The sequence below is a fragment of the Dendrobium catenatum genome, unplaced genomic scaffold (genome assembly GCF_001605985.2).
Source record: "Dendrobium catenatum unplaced genomic scaffold, ASM160598v2 fragScaff_scaffold_343, whole genome shotgun sequence".
Classification (NCBI taxonomy): domain Eukaryota; kingdom Viridiplantae; phylum Streptophyta; class Magnoliopsida; order Asparagales; family Orchidaceae; genus Dendrobium; species Dendrobium catenatum.
The window spans coordinates 517,485-535,317 of record NW_021318805.1 but is presented as its reverse complement, the minus strand read 5'-3'; the positions used below and the strand labels follow the sequence as shown (position 1 = coordinate 535,317).

The 17,833-nt window shown below is 33.9% G+C and overlaps 2 protein-coding genes across 3 annotated transcripts; one reads left to right on the top strand and one right to left on the bottom strand.

The window, feature by feature from the left end:
• Positions 1-3,671: 3,671 nt before the first annotated feature.
• On the bottom strand, positions 3,672-4,103 carry LOC110104753 (mannose-specific lectin-like). The gene has a single exon (XM_020833995.2). The coding sequence runs from the start codon at positions 4,101-4,103 to the stop codon at positions 3,672-3,674; it is 432 nt and encodes a 143-aa protein (XP_020689654.2).
• Positions 4,104-8,918: 4,815 nt separating this feature from the next.
• On the top strand, positions 8,919-16,312 carry LOC110104760 (probable dolichyl pyrophosphate Glc1Man9GlcNAc2 alpha-1,3-glucosyltransferase). Of its 2 annotated transcripts, XM_020834006.2 has the most exons (5): positions 8,919-9,729; positions 14,499-14,538; positions 14,626-14,705; positions 14,836-15,073; positions 15,648-16,312. In XM_020834006.2, the coding sequence occupies exons 1-5, from the start codon at positions 9,028-9,030 to the stop codon at positions 16,016-16,018; spliced, it is 1,431 nt and encodes a 476-aa protein (XP_020689665.1). In that variant the 5' UTR covers positions 8,919-9,027; the 3' UTR covers positions 16,019-16,312. The 2 variants fall into 2 exon arrangements, with proteins under 2 accessions (XP_020689665.1, XP_020689664.1); XM_020834005.2 differs by having other exon boundaries at positions 8,921-9,729; positions 14,499-14,705.
• Positions 16,313-17,833: the final 1,521 nt, after the last annotated feature.

Genomic DNA, 17,833 nt, shown 5'->3' with positions numbered 1-17,833 from the left:
ACCGGATAATGAAGTTTCGATATTGAAACCGGATAATTAAGTTCCGTATTTGCTAAAATAAAAATAATAATAACAATAATAAAGATTAAAAAAGTTTCTTATTTGCTCTTTTTTAAATTATTTTGTATTTTGGTTAACGTGCGCCTTAAAATAATTTAAATTTAAAACGAACTCCTTTTTATAAAATGTCCAATAAAGAATACTGATTAAAATACAAAATCAAGAAAAAATTATGGAGTCACACCACAACACAAGCAAGGGGAGGACCTCCTGCAACCGCTCAATGAGTCTGATCGATGGAATTGAGGTCCAATGCATAGTACACCGTGATTGATTAACACAATTACATTCTACACATAACTAACAACTTTGACAACTCAACGGTACTCTTTTGTGATTGACTTTGACTAATTTGCTGGCATATGACTTCTCATAATCAATTTTTTTAATAGCTTTGAGACAATGCTACAATGCTCTTACAAATCATACCTACTAAAAATAATGTGCCCAAAATCATGGCATATGCCAATCAATTCTTTTTGACTTGTAGCTTTAACTTGAGAATGTTAACAAAAACAAGACTATTTTTTATAAGTTTTATTTGTATCACTTCTTAAATTTGATTCTTAAGGCTCATTAGTGCCTAAACATGCATATAATAATGTAACATATATTCCTTAGGAATGGGTTGAAACCTTTTTACCAATTTTATAAGGTTTGCGAAGATCAAACTTATCAATGTGACAATAGTGACACATATCTTGATAGGCATGTTGTGATAGTTTGATCATTAGATTATTAAATGATAATCATCATGGTCAAAAATAAGTACTTAGCTGTTCAACTTGATCAATCAAGTACTATATGTTGAGATATATATAGCAATTACTAAAAATAAGATTATAATCCTTATGAATTTATGATAATTTATTTGATGTCCATAATTGATCAGCAATCTTTATTGGTAGTGTTGTCAACAAGATGTTTTTGATTGCAAAATCATGAAAATGTTATACTAAGAAGTAATCCAAAGAGTTGCAAACATCATTATATAATCTTTGGATGAAATATTCTAAATTTTTATTAATATAATTAGAATGCTCCCTTTAAAAACTTAGAACATATTTCTACATATTTATGGGAGGGATTTTGATAAAGAAAATTTTGAAAATATAAAATTTTTCGAGATGTGCAGCCAACACTAAATGCCGATCAACAAAGATACCCCAGTCTATCATCACCGTCAACGCATGCATTCAACAGCAACACCGTCAACAAAAATCACTTCCTTCAATGCTCATTGTCGACTAATAGTACTGGCCGGTGTTTCTCTTCGCCATTGCTAAGCGCCAACCACTGCCAACACCAATGATCGTCGCTGCCATCATCATGTGTGAATGGTAAAAAACTCATATAGCTCATGATTTGCGAAGGAATATTCGGGTTCCCATGTTTACACATAAATGAGTGGTAGGATATATGTTATGTGTGAGAGTTTGCATTTAATATATATTTCAATCGATAAGGAGAGAATTAAACTTATAGTTTGAGTTACTATATTTAATATTTGTAGAATGTATAAAAGCTATAACAAAATAGATGCGGACATGCGGTTAAGGATAAAAGGAGAATAAGAAACTTTTGATCAGAAACTCAGGTAGATCTGAAGAAGAATTTTCTTTACTTTTTAGTCACATTCATAGAAATACCATACACGCTATATAGGAAGGTAAAGTACTAGGCCTGTTTTACTAAGGCTTCATTTATGATATTTTTTTATTGTCTCTTAAAGCAGTTTTTTAGTACAAAAAATTAAAATTTATGTAGTAGAAAACAACTTTAAGAAACATTACGAAAGTCATCCCAAATGAAGCTGAAGATAGAGACATTTGGATTGAACAGTGATTATAGGAGCATTGACTTGTGTTGACCATAAGAAACTTTTTGGTGGATAAATCATTAGTAAAGATGTCTGCAAGTTGAACATAAGTCACGTAAGAAGGCATTCAAAACATCTGGTTGAGTAATTGACAAATTATAAAAATAATTGTGACTATAAGAAAGATCCAAATTGGACTTATTCTTTCATTGTAATTAATGCAATATTCCTTATTAAAATCTTATGCCGCAAGCGGTGCTTTGTATCGTGCCAATGAACCATTTTGTGTTGGAGAGGGAGGTACAAGCTAGTATCTAGGTTTCTTAATAAGTTTTTTTTTTTTTTTTCACTCTCTAATTTATTTTTTATGTAGTTTATACTTTATACTCATCATAGATCATAGAGGTATTAAAATGGATTGACATATCGGGTTTGGGTCCTACCGGAAATTGACCCTACTAGATTAGCCCGAACCCAACTTGTTTAATAAGTCGGTCAATAAGACCAATACAAACCCGACCCACAAACAACCCCAATGACCCAAACTTGACCCATTATCCATTTTTGATAAATAAAATAAAATCTTATTAAATATAAAGTTTATGATATTTGATTAAAAAAAGAAAATTCTACCCACAAAAAAAATTAAGAAAAAATGATGTAAATGAGTTATTTTTTTAGTCAAAATCAAGTTCGTGGTCAGCTCGAATCCGATCCCTTTAATAAAAGGGCCAGAAAATATAACTCATTTATTAAATTGATCAACCTGAACTTATATTTTTTAGGTCAGATTTTGATCATATTGTTGGGTTAGCATTAAATTATTAACATCTCTAACTCACCCAGTTATGACATAATTACTTTTTTTAATATAAGCCAACTACATTGCCGCTACCTGGATAATCTTTTCCAAATAAGATTTCTCAGCTCTTTTCAAGCAAGCTTATTTTATCATAAATAGCAAATATTTTCATAAAATGAGAAAAGTTTTACTCAATATTTATGGCATTAATTTTTTTTTTATCATAAATAGTCAAAAGAAGTACTGATTCAATAATGTCCGAAAAAATGTAAAGAAATCGTCTTCATAAATAAATTCATTTCTAAAATTAAAAAAAAAGATATAAATTGAAATTATAAAGTAACAAATATATTGATAAATTGGATAAAGTATTATTTTACTATTTTACCAACTTAAACACATGTGATATTATTTCTTTGTGATCAGTATATTACATTTATGCCAAAAACTCAATAAAATGAGCCGAAAGGACAAAGTTGTGATTCAGTATTGTACGAAAATCTCCAACACATAAAAGAAATAATCTTCGATGCATGGATTTGATCTTGTAAAGTAGCAAGCATTTTTATAAAATGAGAAAAGTATTTGACCCGTTCTAATAACATAAAATTTTGATTTCATCTTCAATAAAAATTCAACAAAATGAGCCAAAAGATTAAAATAGTTGATGTATCCTCAAAATTAAAGAGAGTGAAACTAGAGTACGTTCTCTTATCACCAGACTCCTCGATCACCGTCGGACCACGGATCATCGCCGAACTTCGATGCTAATGAGTAAAAAAGAGTCATAGACATACGATGCTAATGAGATCAAATGGGCACGAATGATTGAAATATTTGAAATACGGTTGAACACCCTAAATCCTAAACTAAGAATCAAATCAAACATCTGATCAATGCGAGGAATCATATAAGCTTAAGACGCAATTGCAATGAAAGAGTTGCAAGCACCTAATAATTTCTGCAAGCCCATGACGCCATCACATGATGTCACTTGATATTGGTGGACCAAATAGGTGTATTGTCAGGTCTATAGATAACGGCATTGCGGTCTATTTGGAGGACGAGAAAATAATAATCCCTGTATGGTTGCAGAGAGTTGCTGGACCAGACAGCCGTGGCACCCAAGTCCTTGTAAACGACGAGGTTTCCATCGAATTGCATCTGGAGAATGCAGCGGCTGCCCATTCCATTGGTACCGGAACTCCATATCGGAAAGTTAAATTCATGGAGGACCAGATTACAATCATATTGCATAACAAAAAAGTAGCCGTTATATGTAAGGTACTGCCCTGGATACAGAGTGTAACCTGCATATAACTTGAACACAGCAGCTGCTTGGTGGCTCATCATTACTAAGGCTGTTGTGAAAAGGAGGAAGATTGTAATCGACGAGTTGAAGGAGGAGTAAGGGGTGGCCATGGAACCTGCTGCTTGGGATTTTATTTCGTTATGATGAGCTTGCAGATCTATATATATCAATCAATCTATTATAGTGGAACTCTTCAAAAGCTGAGGGCGGAAGAAACAAAGCCTGTTTTGATAAGATATCAATTTGTCAATTATAGTTGACCGTTCCAATTCTGTTCGGCGACAAAATATGAATAATTCAAACATTACGCGCGTACGTATACAACAATATACAGTTGACAATTACTGAATATAGAGTTGAAAAATGATAAAAACAGAGTGGACATTTACTAAATTGTAGAGCTATTCAAAAGGCCAATATCTAAAATATGCCTTTACGATAACGAGAGAAGGGTTGAGTATTTCTAGGACATATTTTTAAAATGATTTCCCTTATTAATTATGTTGGCTAAAACAAAATAAAAAAAATAAAATTTAGAAATGGTGTCGATGGTTTGGTAATCTAATGACTGACTCTAACGGGGCAAATCCATGTGGCGAAGGGTCTTTGGGCGCAAGTGGGACAAGCCAAGTCATAGACTTTGATGAATTGATACGACTGATCAGCAAGTCGTTTAAAATGGAAATGACTTGCCCATTTTTCCCATTAATAAATTAAATTAATATATAACATGAGAAGTCCTTTAAATGACATGCTCATATAATATATTAATTTTTGTTGCGTCCTGGAGTATTCGCAGCGGTAGAGAAATATATAGTTTAAGATCTTAGCATTGTACGAAGATCCAGCACACAATCAGATAAGGAGAGGGTGTAGCATTTATAAGAGGCACCATAGTTTTTACGTGGAAACCCATGGAAAAGGGGGGAAAAACCACGGGGCCTGACCTAGTTTGAATGAATCCACTAGTATTTGCAGTCGGTTACAAATAAGGCCCTTCTTATGGAGAAGGTCATGGCTTGTTGTTACAAACGTACGTCATATAGAGCGCATTACATGGTGGGAGTTACAATAATCAATATAGACATGTTTGTTTGATTAGAAGGGCTATAGTCAGTACGAGATAGGGGTCCAAAAGATCGTAGTTGACAGGAGACAGGGGTTAGAAAGACCATTGTCTGGTGATGGAGGTCGGAAGGACCATAGTAGGCGACGGAGGTCGGAAGGACCGTAGTTAGCAGGAGACCGGGGTCAGAAAGATCGTTGTCTGGTGATGGAGGTCGGAAGGACCATTGTGGGTGATGGAGGTCGGAATGACCATAGCTGGTAGGAGAACGGGGTCAGAAAGACCGTTGTCTGGTGATGGAGGGTGGAAGGACCATAGTAGGCGATGGAGGTCAGAAGGACCGTAGTTGACAGGAGACTGGGGTCAGAAACATCGTTGTTGGCGGGAGATCGGGGTCAGAAAGACCATAGTAGTAGGGCGATTCTTTGGCAAAACTCCATGCATCAAGTAGTGGTTCGACAGAAGTTCGAGCCTCAGATGGTGGTCCGGCAGAAGTACAGTCCTCATGTGGTGGTCTAGGCCTCATGTGATGGTCTAGCAGAAGTCCGGACCAGGTGGTGGCCTGGTGGAGCACATGGCCTTAAATGGTGGTCTGATAGAAGTCTGGGTGTCAAGTGGTGGCCTGGTGGAGCACAAGGCCTCAAGTGGTGGTCCGGAGGAAGTTCGGACCTCATATGGTGGCCTGGTGGAGCACAGGGCCTCAAGTGGTGGTCCGACGGAAGTTCGGGCCACAAGTGGTGGCCTCGAGGAGCATAAGGCCTCAAGCGGTGGTTCGACGGAAGTCCGGGCCTCAGGTGGTGGCCTGGTGGAGCACAGGACCACTGCTTGATGATGGAGGTAGGAATGACCGTAGCTGGCAGGAGAACGGGGTCAGAAAGACCGTTGTCTGGTAATGGAGGTCAGAAGGACCATAGTAGGCGACAGAGGTTAGAAGGACCGTAGTCGATATGAGACTGAGGTCAGAAAGAGCAACGACGTTAGGCGGTGGTCTGACGAAGGTGAGGACCTCAAGTGGTGATTTGGCGGAGCTCAGGGCCTTAAGTGGTGGCCCGACGGAGGTGAATGCCTCAAATGGTGGTCTGGTCGAAGTCCGGCGGTGGTCAAGGATGAGCTTTTTCGTTCTCTTCCTTCTCTTCTTGCTTCGATCCCCCTTTCAAGAGAAATGTGGGGTATATTTATAAATTTCAGGAGTGGCATGGTCCGTAAATATGTAAGATATCAAGGGTAAATGGGGAGTGGTTGGATTGACGACCAATATTGAATCTTTTGATCATGTACCATTCGTCAGACATCAGACATTTAAAGGTCTTAATGATGTTGTAATTCAACGATCTTGGGCTCGTTGGAATTGTCTCGTCGAGTCGCTTGATTCGAATAAGCACGTCATGTTTGGAAACCTTTTGGTAACCCAAATTGTGGTTCAAACCTTCCAATATCGTTTTGGGTCCTTGATTTGGACTCATTTGGGCTCGGATTGAGTCGAATTTCGTGTCGTTGGGTTCTTATTTCCGAGACGTTCAGTTCGACTATAAATTTGCTGAAATCGGAATTCGGATGGTTCCAATTTTAATTTTGGAAGTTTCCAACTTTATTTTGCATCGAGATTCGTGCCCGATCAAGATAATTTTTTAATGACGTATCAGTTTTATTATAATTTATAAAAGATTGTCCCTTTCTTTCTTTGCAAAGGCAAATTAATAAATAATATTTTAATAAAATTAATAAATTACAATAATTACATTTTTTTAAATTAATAAATTATATTTTAGTAAAATTAATGGATTAAATTAGTACATTTTATTATATTAAAATTAATAGATTAAATTAATACATTTATTATAAAAAATTAATAAATTAAATTAATATACAGTATCAGAAGTCATTTACAATTTAAAGGATATTTATTAGTTTTACTAAAAAATAGTTTACTAATTTAATATATTAGTTTAATTTATTATTTTTACTAAAATACAATTTACAAATTGTATTAAAATATAATTTACTAATTTATTTTATTTTTTTATAATATAATCTACTAATTAATTTGTTAATTTTGCAATAGTGAAATTTACTGATTTTATTTTTTAATGGCAAGCACTTTCCTTAATTTTAAACGACTTACCTTGGCCCAGCCCGTGAATGACCCATCTCTCCCATCTTATGACCTGATTAATTCATCCAAGCCTAGAACCCGCCCGTCCCGCCGAGTCCCAAAGATCGTTGCCACTTGAATTTGCCCCATCAAATTATTGCGTCCGGTCACCTGACATGCGGACATTCAATCCGGACACGCCACCTCACCCGAATGCACTGGGCCCCGATATTTTTGAGTGACATGGCGCGTTTTTATTGGTGTTCGGACGAATCCGGACACCGGACACAATAATTTGCCCATAGCCCGACGTTGAATTGCCAAATGGTTAACAACATTTTTTTATTTTTGTTTTAGTCAAAATAATTAAGAATTTGTCCTTCCTCTGCGCATCAACATTGTCAGTGATGGCCACCACAACTTTTTTTTTTTTATAGAAAATTTCTTCTATAACACGGCCATTTTTGCAAGCATGAAACTGATGTAGTGGATCGTCGGAAGATGCGACCTGCAAGAATGATTTGAGTTTTCCCAATCCAAGGAAGAAGAAGAAGAAGCTTTCAAAGCTTTAAAAAGTGGATAATTTCATTTAATGCCTTTTTCTTCTACAAGACCTCATACTTATAAGATCAAAAGAGCATTCTAGAAGGTAATAACACAAAATAGATAAAGTACTCCTAAGGAACTATTCTAGCTTAAAATACACCACATCAAAAACTCATCAAAATCCTATAGGTAAAAGAGAAAAAATATTATTTATATGCAACTATTTATCCAAAATATTGCAGCAATATGTTTGACTGATGAACTGATCATTCAATGCATTAAAACATAATATTTATAACCAATAATATCAATCATATAAAATTTAATAAAAAAAACTTGCATTTAAATGGTATTTAAACTAAAAAATTTATGATGGAATTGTTGACTTCGTTTTCACATATTTTTCCTCTCGAGCATGCCCACAAAAAGGTGGGGATTAATTCATTAATATCACATGGTTCATCATAAATATTTTTATCATACACTATATATTATTGATATATCATCAAAAAATTATATTGATCGGGCACGAATCTCAAGAAAAAATCAAGTTGAAAATATCAAAAATTAAATTGGAGATAATATGAATCTCGATTTCAAAAATCTTTTAGTTGAACCGAACGTATCAAAAATAGGAACCCAATGAAACCAAATTTGACTCACTTCGAGCTCAAATGAGACCAAATCAAAGACCTGAAGTGAGTTTGGAAGGTTCAATCCTTAATTTAAACTATCAAACAGTTTCCAAACGTGACATGCTTATATTCGAATCGAGCGGCTCGACGAGACAAATCCAAAGAGTCCAAGATTGCCAAATTATAATATCATTACAATATTCAAATGCCTAGTAACGGTGCACGATGATTGATAAAACAAAAAAAAATTCCCAACTTGATTGATAAACAAAAATCGTTCTACGAGCTCGCTATCACGATGTTATCCATTCAGCACCACAATGCTCATAGAGAATTTCATGAATATAATTCACTATTCCAATCCATTTCTTGACTTACCTAAATGCTTAGTAGACACTCTTGGACCCATAATTTTTAATCAAATTCAAGATTAAATAAATATTAACAGTAATTATATGGGTTTTGAATGTCGGTTATTACAAAGTTAACCCACAAATATCATCATACATAAGATCAAATTCATTTATAAATATCTTTAAAGTGGCATATATAGTATACGTGCAATCAAATTATCAAACCCTTAATTTTGTTTAAATCATTAATAATCACATCGAAGGACCGGCCGCGAGACGGCCAAAAAAGCCCCGCCTTTTCTCCGTTGAAGTCCGCCGCTCGCCTCCGTGACCGTCGACGCCATGAACGATTCATGGTGTTTTTTTTCATTATCTCTATGTATTAAAGCCCTTCTCATCCCTGCATACCATAGCACGGATTTTGAGGTTCACCGCCATTGGCTCGCCCTCACGTCCTCGCTTCCACTCTCTCACTGGTACATCGACACCTCAAGCCCATGGACCCTAGACTACCCCCCGATCTTTGCCTATTTCTCCTTCCTTCTATCCCTCCCCGCCTCCCTCATCGATCCCACCATCACCGACCTTGTCGCAGGCCAGAACTACGCCGCTCCTTCGGCCGTCGTTTTCCTTCGCCTCTCTGTCGCCGCAGCGGACCTTTTTCTCCTCTCCGGGGCTCATCGTCTGTCCAGCCGTCTACCTCCTTTCCGCCGTCGTATCTTGCTCGCTCTTGTAATCTGGTCTCCTGCGCTACTGATCGTGGATCATATACACTTTCAGTATAATGGATTTTTTTTGGGGATTTTACTAATTTCGCTAGGTTTTATGGTGGAGGGAAGGGATCTTGCTGGGGGGATCGTGTTTGCTATTTTGATCTGTTCCAAACATCTTTTCATGGTGGCTGCACCTTTGTATTTTGTGTATTTGCTCCGGCATTATTGTAATGGTGAATGGAGTAGGGCGGTGGCTAGATTTTTGGTGATGGGTTTGGCGGTTGGGGCGGTCTTTGTGGCCACTTTTGGGCCATTCGTTTACTACGGACAGGTAAAAAGAGATCTTTCTTCTTCTTTTATTGATTTCTTGCTTTCTCCTGTCTGCTATTTTTACTCTTGGAATAAAAAAATGTTACATGAATTGGTTATCATTCGTGTACTACATCCTGATTAGAATCTAGCTCCAGCATGTATGAATTACAAATAATCATGTCAGACACTAATAATTAGACAATTGCTTCGGCAAGAGAGGAATTTTGATGTAAGATGTTTGATGTCTTTGTTTAATCCAGTTGAATGGCTAACTTTCTGTTTAGAATGCATGGCAAGTGCAGCTACCGTCTGTCAAGAATGAACTAACTTCTTTGAACTTGCATTTTTTAGTGTGATAAAGGCTTGTTGTTGTTGTAAGCTAAATTTATTTTCTCTTCATCTTGATATGCTATTTTCCTTCAGGATAATTTTAGCTTACATTAGGCTTTTCCATATCAGCATTCTTCAATTTGAAACATGATATGAAATATTGTTTGTTGTACCTATTATCATGTTTCTTTTTTGTTGTTATTTGATTCCTTTATTATCTTTCGTTCCTATTATGGCTAACCTTTTTTGTTGCATTGAAATTTTGTTGGCTAATGGCATTTTTATAGTAACTCGAAAACCTTTGGTTCTAAAAACAATGGTCATATTTTATCAATCCATTCCATTACAGCGATAGTTACATTTTATAATTTAGGCATTTTTCTTGTTTCGATGATAAAGTAAATTCTCACATGATAGTTTCAAACTTATGAAGTGATCAATTTGATCAGATATGATCCCATAATTGTTTAGCTAAATCATATTAATCTCTGCTTGTTCCTTATCTACCATTGAATTCTTAATTGTAGCTCTAGTGCAATTTTTCTCATCTTCATTGGGGTCTTCTTTTCTATTGGTTTGCCCACAACTTATGTGTGATTTACAACTACTTGGATTACAGTTCCTTGTGGTTATTGGGAGTTACTATTTTATTAACTTATTTGGAAGCTTATGATATCTCCTTATTCTAGACTATAGCATTATGTGATCTTCTCTTATCCCTGACTAAGATATAACGGTATTATATCCAATTGTTATGTTTGGCTTACATGCAACTTATGTGTGATTTACAAGTAGCGGCATTATAGCTCCCTGTGGTTATTGGGATTTACTATTCTACTGGCTTATCCAGAGGCTTACAATCTCTTAACTTGGACTATAGCATTATGTAAAATTTTTCTATCCAAGACTATGATTTAGCGATATTGTTTCCTATTCTTATGGTTGTTTACTGCTGGATTTCTATGTGTGACCCAATGAAAGTCTATATAAATAAGGTTTTTATAGGAGCATGCTCAATACATGGAGCTCCTGATAAAGTAGGAACATTGCATGCAATTTTACCTTAGCTTTTATAGAGAGGCTGCTTTCAATATTCAATCCTGGGACCTTTAGAATACAAGAGGCAACTTAACAATTGTTGTTTTTGAGGCATCTAAAAATAACTTTGGCTTCAATAAACTTAGCTTTGTGAATGTGAATTTTTCTTCTTTCTTTAAATACTTCAGTATTTTTTTTAAGTATGTGACTTGAAGCATCTTGGAGAGACGATATGTTTTAATAAGTTGAAGGCTATTATTAGATTTACTTTATTGTTTTGAAAGTTACAATTTCTGATTCCTTAGGGCTGAACTTGTTAAAACAAAATGAATAATGCATGCTCCATATTTTTAAGCAAAGTATTGTAGCTACAACAAAACCTATGTGAGATGAAACTAAAAAATAAACTTAAAAGAATAAAATTATCATTCAATGAATAATGATCATATATACCAAATGTATGATCATTTCAAAAACTTTAAATAAGCCGATTATGATCTGTTTGGATATTTTATAAGATTTAAGGGTTAATATTCTGCTATTAGTTGCGTGAAGATCATTATATTATTACTATTAATTTAATTAAAGTTCTTAGGTTATAAATTAATTATTAATTCAGCTATAGTTCTCCCTTGACATTAGATAAGACTTTATATGCGATTTTAGAGATTTGAGAGATATTACAATTATCATGTTGTTAGAACTATTGTACCTGTGCCTAATCTTTCTAAGGAATAGTCATTAAAGTCCCCTATAAAGATTGTGAAATACACACTAACACAACTATGTATGGTTATATTTAATATTTTTTGAATAAATTATATTTTATGAACATTCTTTAAATGAGGATTAGATACAAAAAATGATTTATAATGATAATATAATTCTACATTTAATTTTGTTAAATCTTAGCCTACACTATAGCTATATTAGAGCATATTTATGAATTTGAATATAAAGTTAAACATGACCAAAACCTGAACTTGATTTGAAAGTTGATAAATAGTTAGAACTTAAGTCTTAGAACATATTTTAATCAAAAATTTACTTTGAGCATGATCATTGATGAATATAAACTTGCATTAGAATATGAATCTATTATTGATTGTGAAATTGAACATATTATGCTTGGTGAAATTGATAATTAAATTGAAGAATCTTATAGTCTATCCCCTTTTGAATTCAGCAGCTAACAGAATTATTTTTACAAGTCAAACTAAAATTTATTTTAATTATTTTTTCTTAGTTTTTTGGTTTATAAATTCATAAAAAGATCTTTATGAAGAAAGTTAAATTGTATCAATATTTTAAAGAATTTTTTTAATGATGAGTGCCTTAAAGAAAATTTGAAATCTAAAATTCCATTGATTTCAGTTAATCTAAGATTTCGTTTGAGTCAATTTTCTTATTGCTTTCTAAAGCAGTTTTTTAGTACATAAATTTTTTAAATTAAAAACTTTTCTACTAAAAAGTTGATTTAGAAAGCAGCAAAGAAGCTTTCCTAAACAAAGTCCAAGTCTTTTGAATTTGCATTTGCTTTCTAGAAATATGTTTTATGTCTATATGTAGATATGTAATATTTGTCTGTTTTTAGATGAAAGCTTTAAGGAATTTAATTAATATTAATTTTAAGTTTTCTTTATCATCTCCTCCTTTTGAATTCTTTGCATGCATCACATAATATTGTATCACCCATTAGTTGCATGCACAATTTGCATATGAATATTTATAGGAATCTTGTTTTTGACTATGATAGTTACAACTTTGTTGTTTGTTTTTGTTGAAGATATATTGAGTTTAAAGAAGGTAGTAAAATGATGCTTAACAGTTCACATGAAATCCCAAAATAGTCAAGAAAGATTGGACCATATAAAGTCATATAATATATTAGAACTAAACTATATAAATTAGATATTTTGAATTTTAATTTATCAAATTTTACTTCATACAATGAACTATCAACCTGTGTTTAGATTCCTCTTTTCATCAATCTCCTCCATCTAACTCTACGTTCACCATAACATTTGTTCATTTTTCAAGCACAAATATTAATTTGTTCCTTGTAACCATTCTTAGTGGTGAGATAGTATCTATAGATATCAAAGATGTCTTATTAAATGAAAAGATAGGCCTCCATTTGATAATTCTTGAGTCTTGTATATCTAGATTTATTAGAAGAATTTCACATAAACAATTTTTTGAAGCCTAGCTTTTCCATTTCAGCCAAAAATAATGTGGACATTGCTCCTTATCTGTGGTTGCATTCATGAATATGACTCCGGTGGCTTCCCTATGGTTCTTCTTGTCCTTATAATGGTCTCATATTTTATCTAGCTTACTTGCTGCTAATCTTTGATTAACTCTTATTGGGATTTTAGCATTTTGTAATTATAAAGATTTCCTATTCTTCTGGCTTATACAAACGCTTACAATATATCCTTATTTGGGACTATAACATTATGCAATCTTCCCTTATCCAGGATTGCAATCTAGAAGGGTTGTTTCCTATTCTTATGGTTTGGATATGCCTGAATTCTTATCTATGTTTCGTGGCGCAAGTCTTCATTATTGTAGTTGTTTTAAGATGATGTAAAAATAACATCCGACTTGAATAAAAATAACATCCGACTTGAAGAAAAGTAACATCCGACTTGAATAGATTTAACTTTGTGGATGTAAAGTTTTTATCATCCTTTCAAAACTTAAATGTTTGATCAAGTGTAAGAATTGAGATTTGAAGCATTCTGAGAGTAGATTTTTTTTTTTTTTTTTGTTCAAGTGAGAGGCTTGATGTTTGTTACTCTTTTTCTTTTTTCATTTTCCTTTTCTTTAAATCAATTAGTGATTGATTGACAGTCTAATTGATGAATTCTTAAGTTTGATATCTATTTGACTTTATTTATATGTAGTATGTATTAATAATTGTGATTTCCATGATTCTTATTTGTTAATGTTAACTTCATTAGAAGATCAAAACTTTTTCTCTTCGAATTGAATTCTATTTCTTTTTATTCATGGTCTAATTTGTAACTTATTGTTTGTATTTAATAGTTTACTCCACTGCTAGTTTTATATGTTTATTCTTGCATTTGTTTATTTGCATTTCATCTACAGTATCTATGAACTGAAGCATTGCATATTTTCTCCTATTAAACTTGCACTAAAAATTTTAAACCTTAAGACAACTTGCACCACCCTATTATGCATTTTTTTTTGTCTATTCTTTTCTCTTGTATGCTATTGAATTGCTATTTTTCCCTTGAAAAGCAAGATTCTACTCTAATAATATTCTTTTGATATGATTAGTTAGTAATTCAAATTATAAGTAATTTTGACAGTTATCCTATACATTGGAGGTGCATGGATGATGGAGAATCATGGGGTTGATTCAATTATTTATATGCTTCTATGCTTTTGCAGATCCAACAGGTCTTCCATCGTCTATTTCCATTTGGCAGGGGTCTGTGTCATGCATATTGGGCTCCAAATTTTTGGGTATTTTATATAATCCTTGATAAGGTTCTTGCTTTTATTCTTGGCAAACTAGGATTCATTATTCAAACACCAAAGGCTTCTTTCACTGGTGGACTAGTCGGGGATTCCTCAGCCTTTGCTGTCCTTCCCCAGGTGATCATTTTATATATCATTTTGTTGTTTTTTTTTTCTTATTCAAGATTACCAACTTACATCTTCATAGCTAATATTATCATAGAAGTTATTTTATAATTTTTGACCGTTGCACTTGTTGTAGTGACAGATCAACCCTATTATAACATTCTTGCTAGTTCTTCTTGCCATGTCTCCTTGCCTCATTAAGGCATTTGTAAGGCCCCAGCCAAAACAGATAATCAGATGGGTGGCTTATACCTTCACCTGTGGGTTTATGTTTGGTTGGCACGTTCATGAGAAAGCTTCGCTCCATATCACAATCCCTCTTGGTATCATTGCTACGGATAGTCTGGCCGATGCAAGACACTATTTCTTATTGTCCATCGGTATGTTTCTTCAGCTGCGGCTGCTCTGACCATATTGTTGAGTGTCTTTTTTTTTTTCATCCTCTCTTACTAAGTGTCTTGGTTGCTATTACTTAGAAATTTTTATGTGTTGCATGATACTTTGCATATTTTGTGTTAGTTGAGTTATCAATATTCATCCTTGTCCATGTATACAAGGATTTTGAGGGATGCATTACTCTAAATTGTGATTCTGTGAGCTTTGTTGAGGTCCACGTATACAGGAAAAATTCTTTGTGGACACCGGACAGTGTCCGAAGACCAACTAGAACGTGTCACGTCACTGTTTTACTCGGTACCGGTGCTCTATACCGAGTGACGTGGCGCGTTCTGGTAGGTCTTCGGACCGTCTGGTATTCGCACATAATAATTTCCCGATCCTCAGAACAGCACCAGACATCTCTTACTCTTTTAGAATAAACTAAATTGCATGTTTTTTTTTAATAGTTTCATACAGCAATTTCTTGTCATCATAAAGGCAGAAAACTAATCATTTCTACAACTTCAATAAACTCTTTGTGACATTTTGTTTTGATCTTCCATTTGTTGATTGCAGTATCCTGCTATTCAATGTTCCCATTGCTTTTTGAGCCCCAGGAATATCCAATAAAAGTACTGTTGCTGGCCATATACTCGGTTCTCATGTGGGTTGGCTTTTCTTCTCTTTTCAGCAATAGTAAAGCTCCTAAACCAGCAATGGAGAAGAAAGTTGAAAGATCTGGCAATGGAACTGGTTTAGTTGGACCAGTTTCTTCCTGCTATCTCCTAGGGTTAGTGGGTGTTGAGATTTGGGGCCAGTTTCTTCACCCATACATTTTTGGTAGCAGATTTCCCTTTCTTCCTCTGATGCTAATTTCTTTCTATTGTGCCATTGGTATGATGTACTCATGGGCATGGCAACTTAAGCAGATCATCAGAAACAGCTGATTAAGGCTTCGTTTGGGACGGCTTTTTTACGGCATCTTAAAGCGTCTTTTTAGTACAAAAATTAAAATTTGTGTTAAAATGTTGCTTAGGAAGCAGTAAAACAGCTGTCCCAAACAAAGCCTAAATTTAATCCACATGCTTTAGGGTTTCAATTTTCATTTTTTTTTAATTTAATTGTAATCTATGGGATCAATTTTTTGGCATGTTTCTTGATTAAATGATACTCTTTGTTATTGTAAGTTGGACATAATTTAAGCTTCAATTGATATAAAAAGTTATTGGTCCTTTATGATAGTTTGTCATTGTAATTACTTCAGAAGCCTTTGAATTGGGTATTGTTCATTTGTTAAAAGTATTCATTTGATTAAGCAAATTTTGGATCTTGAAGCAATTTTCAGATGAAAAAGCATCTAATTTTTTTTGAATTAAGGCTTTGTTTGTGGAGCAATTATTACGTCCGGTCAAAACCGAACGTATCTGAATCTATACCGAATAATACCGAGTTTTAGGTGATGTGGCGCGTGGTTATTGATCTATGAACGTGTTCGGTGACCAGACGTAATAATTGCTCTTGTTTGTGACACCTTTTTTATTGCTTTTTAAAACAGTTTTTTAGTACGAAAAATTCTATTTCAAGAAATATTTGTGCAATAATTTTGTTTTAGAATGCAGTAAGAAAGTTGTCCCAAACGAAGCCTAAATCTTCTTGTAATCTTTGGATCATCTAAACTTTTTTTTCAACAAAGTTATAGTTGACATAAGCATCGTGAATAAGGCACTATGATGTCCAAAAATCTTAGAATCTCCCAATTCCAACATTAATAAGACACTAATACATCTAAGAAATATTATATAACTATGGAAGATTAACATACACCATCTAATTGGATAGTCTAATTACTAATCAAAATGATCATAATATACGCTTTAAAAATTTTTAAACAAGTCTTCTTTCTACTACACATTAAAGGAGAACAAAGAAGGTGAGGATGAAACCCCCATCAGATTTTTAGAGTAGAGAATCCAGAGCTTCTACTATTATATGTATTTGTCATCAATACTAATGCCCAACATGGCAACATTGTTAATAATGTTGATGTTTGTCATGGACAACAATAATAGCCTACACCACTAATATCAATGATAAGGCACTATATTGCCAATGAGGCCCATGCCTATCTTCACAAACAACGATGCTCTCTGCCATTGCCAATAATAAAAAAGATCGTCATCACCAATAATGCTAATGCCCACCACTAATGTTTAGGTTAATGTCTTTCATTGACAGTAATTTGATGCCTATTATCAACAATAAGATAAATGCATATTATTGATGTCAATGATGATACTAGTCATTTGTGTTATAGATGGTGCCCATCATCGCAAATAATATTGACACCCATCGTTGCCTCCAAGTTGGATAATTATTATAGCCACCAACTCTGATGCCCACTATCACTACTAAGACTAAATCTTCCATTGCTAATAATATTAATGTCAGTTGTCACTAACAATGTCGATGCCTACCATAACCATTAATGAGAATGTTTGCAATCACCAGCAATGCCAACGCTCTTTGTCATTAGTAATGCTAACAAGTATCATTGCCATCAAAGCTGATCCACCATCATCAATAAGACCAATAATACTAATGCCTATCATCTCTAACAAATCTAATGCAAGTCATCTTGGTTTTTAGTCCCTTAGCACAAAAGGAGAATGATTGAGCAGATCATTAAGCATCTCTTAATGACAACTCCAATGTTCAAAGGATCCTTATAGCTTTAAAAGGATATTTCCATTAATATTTCCATT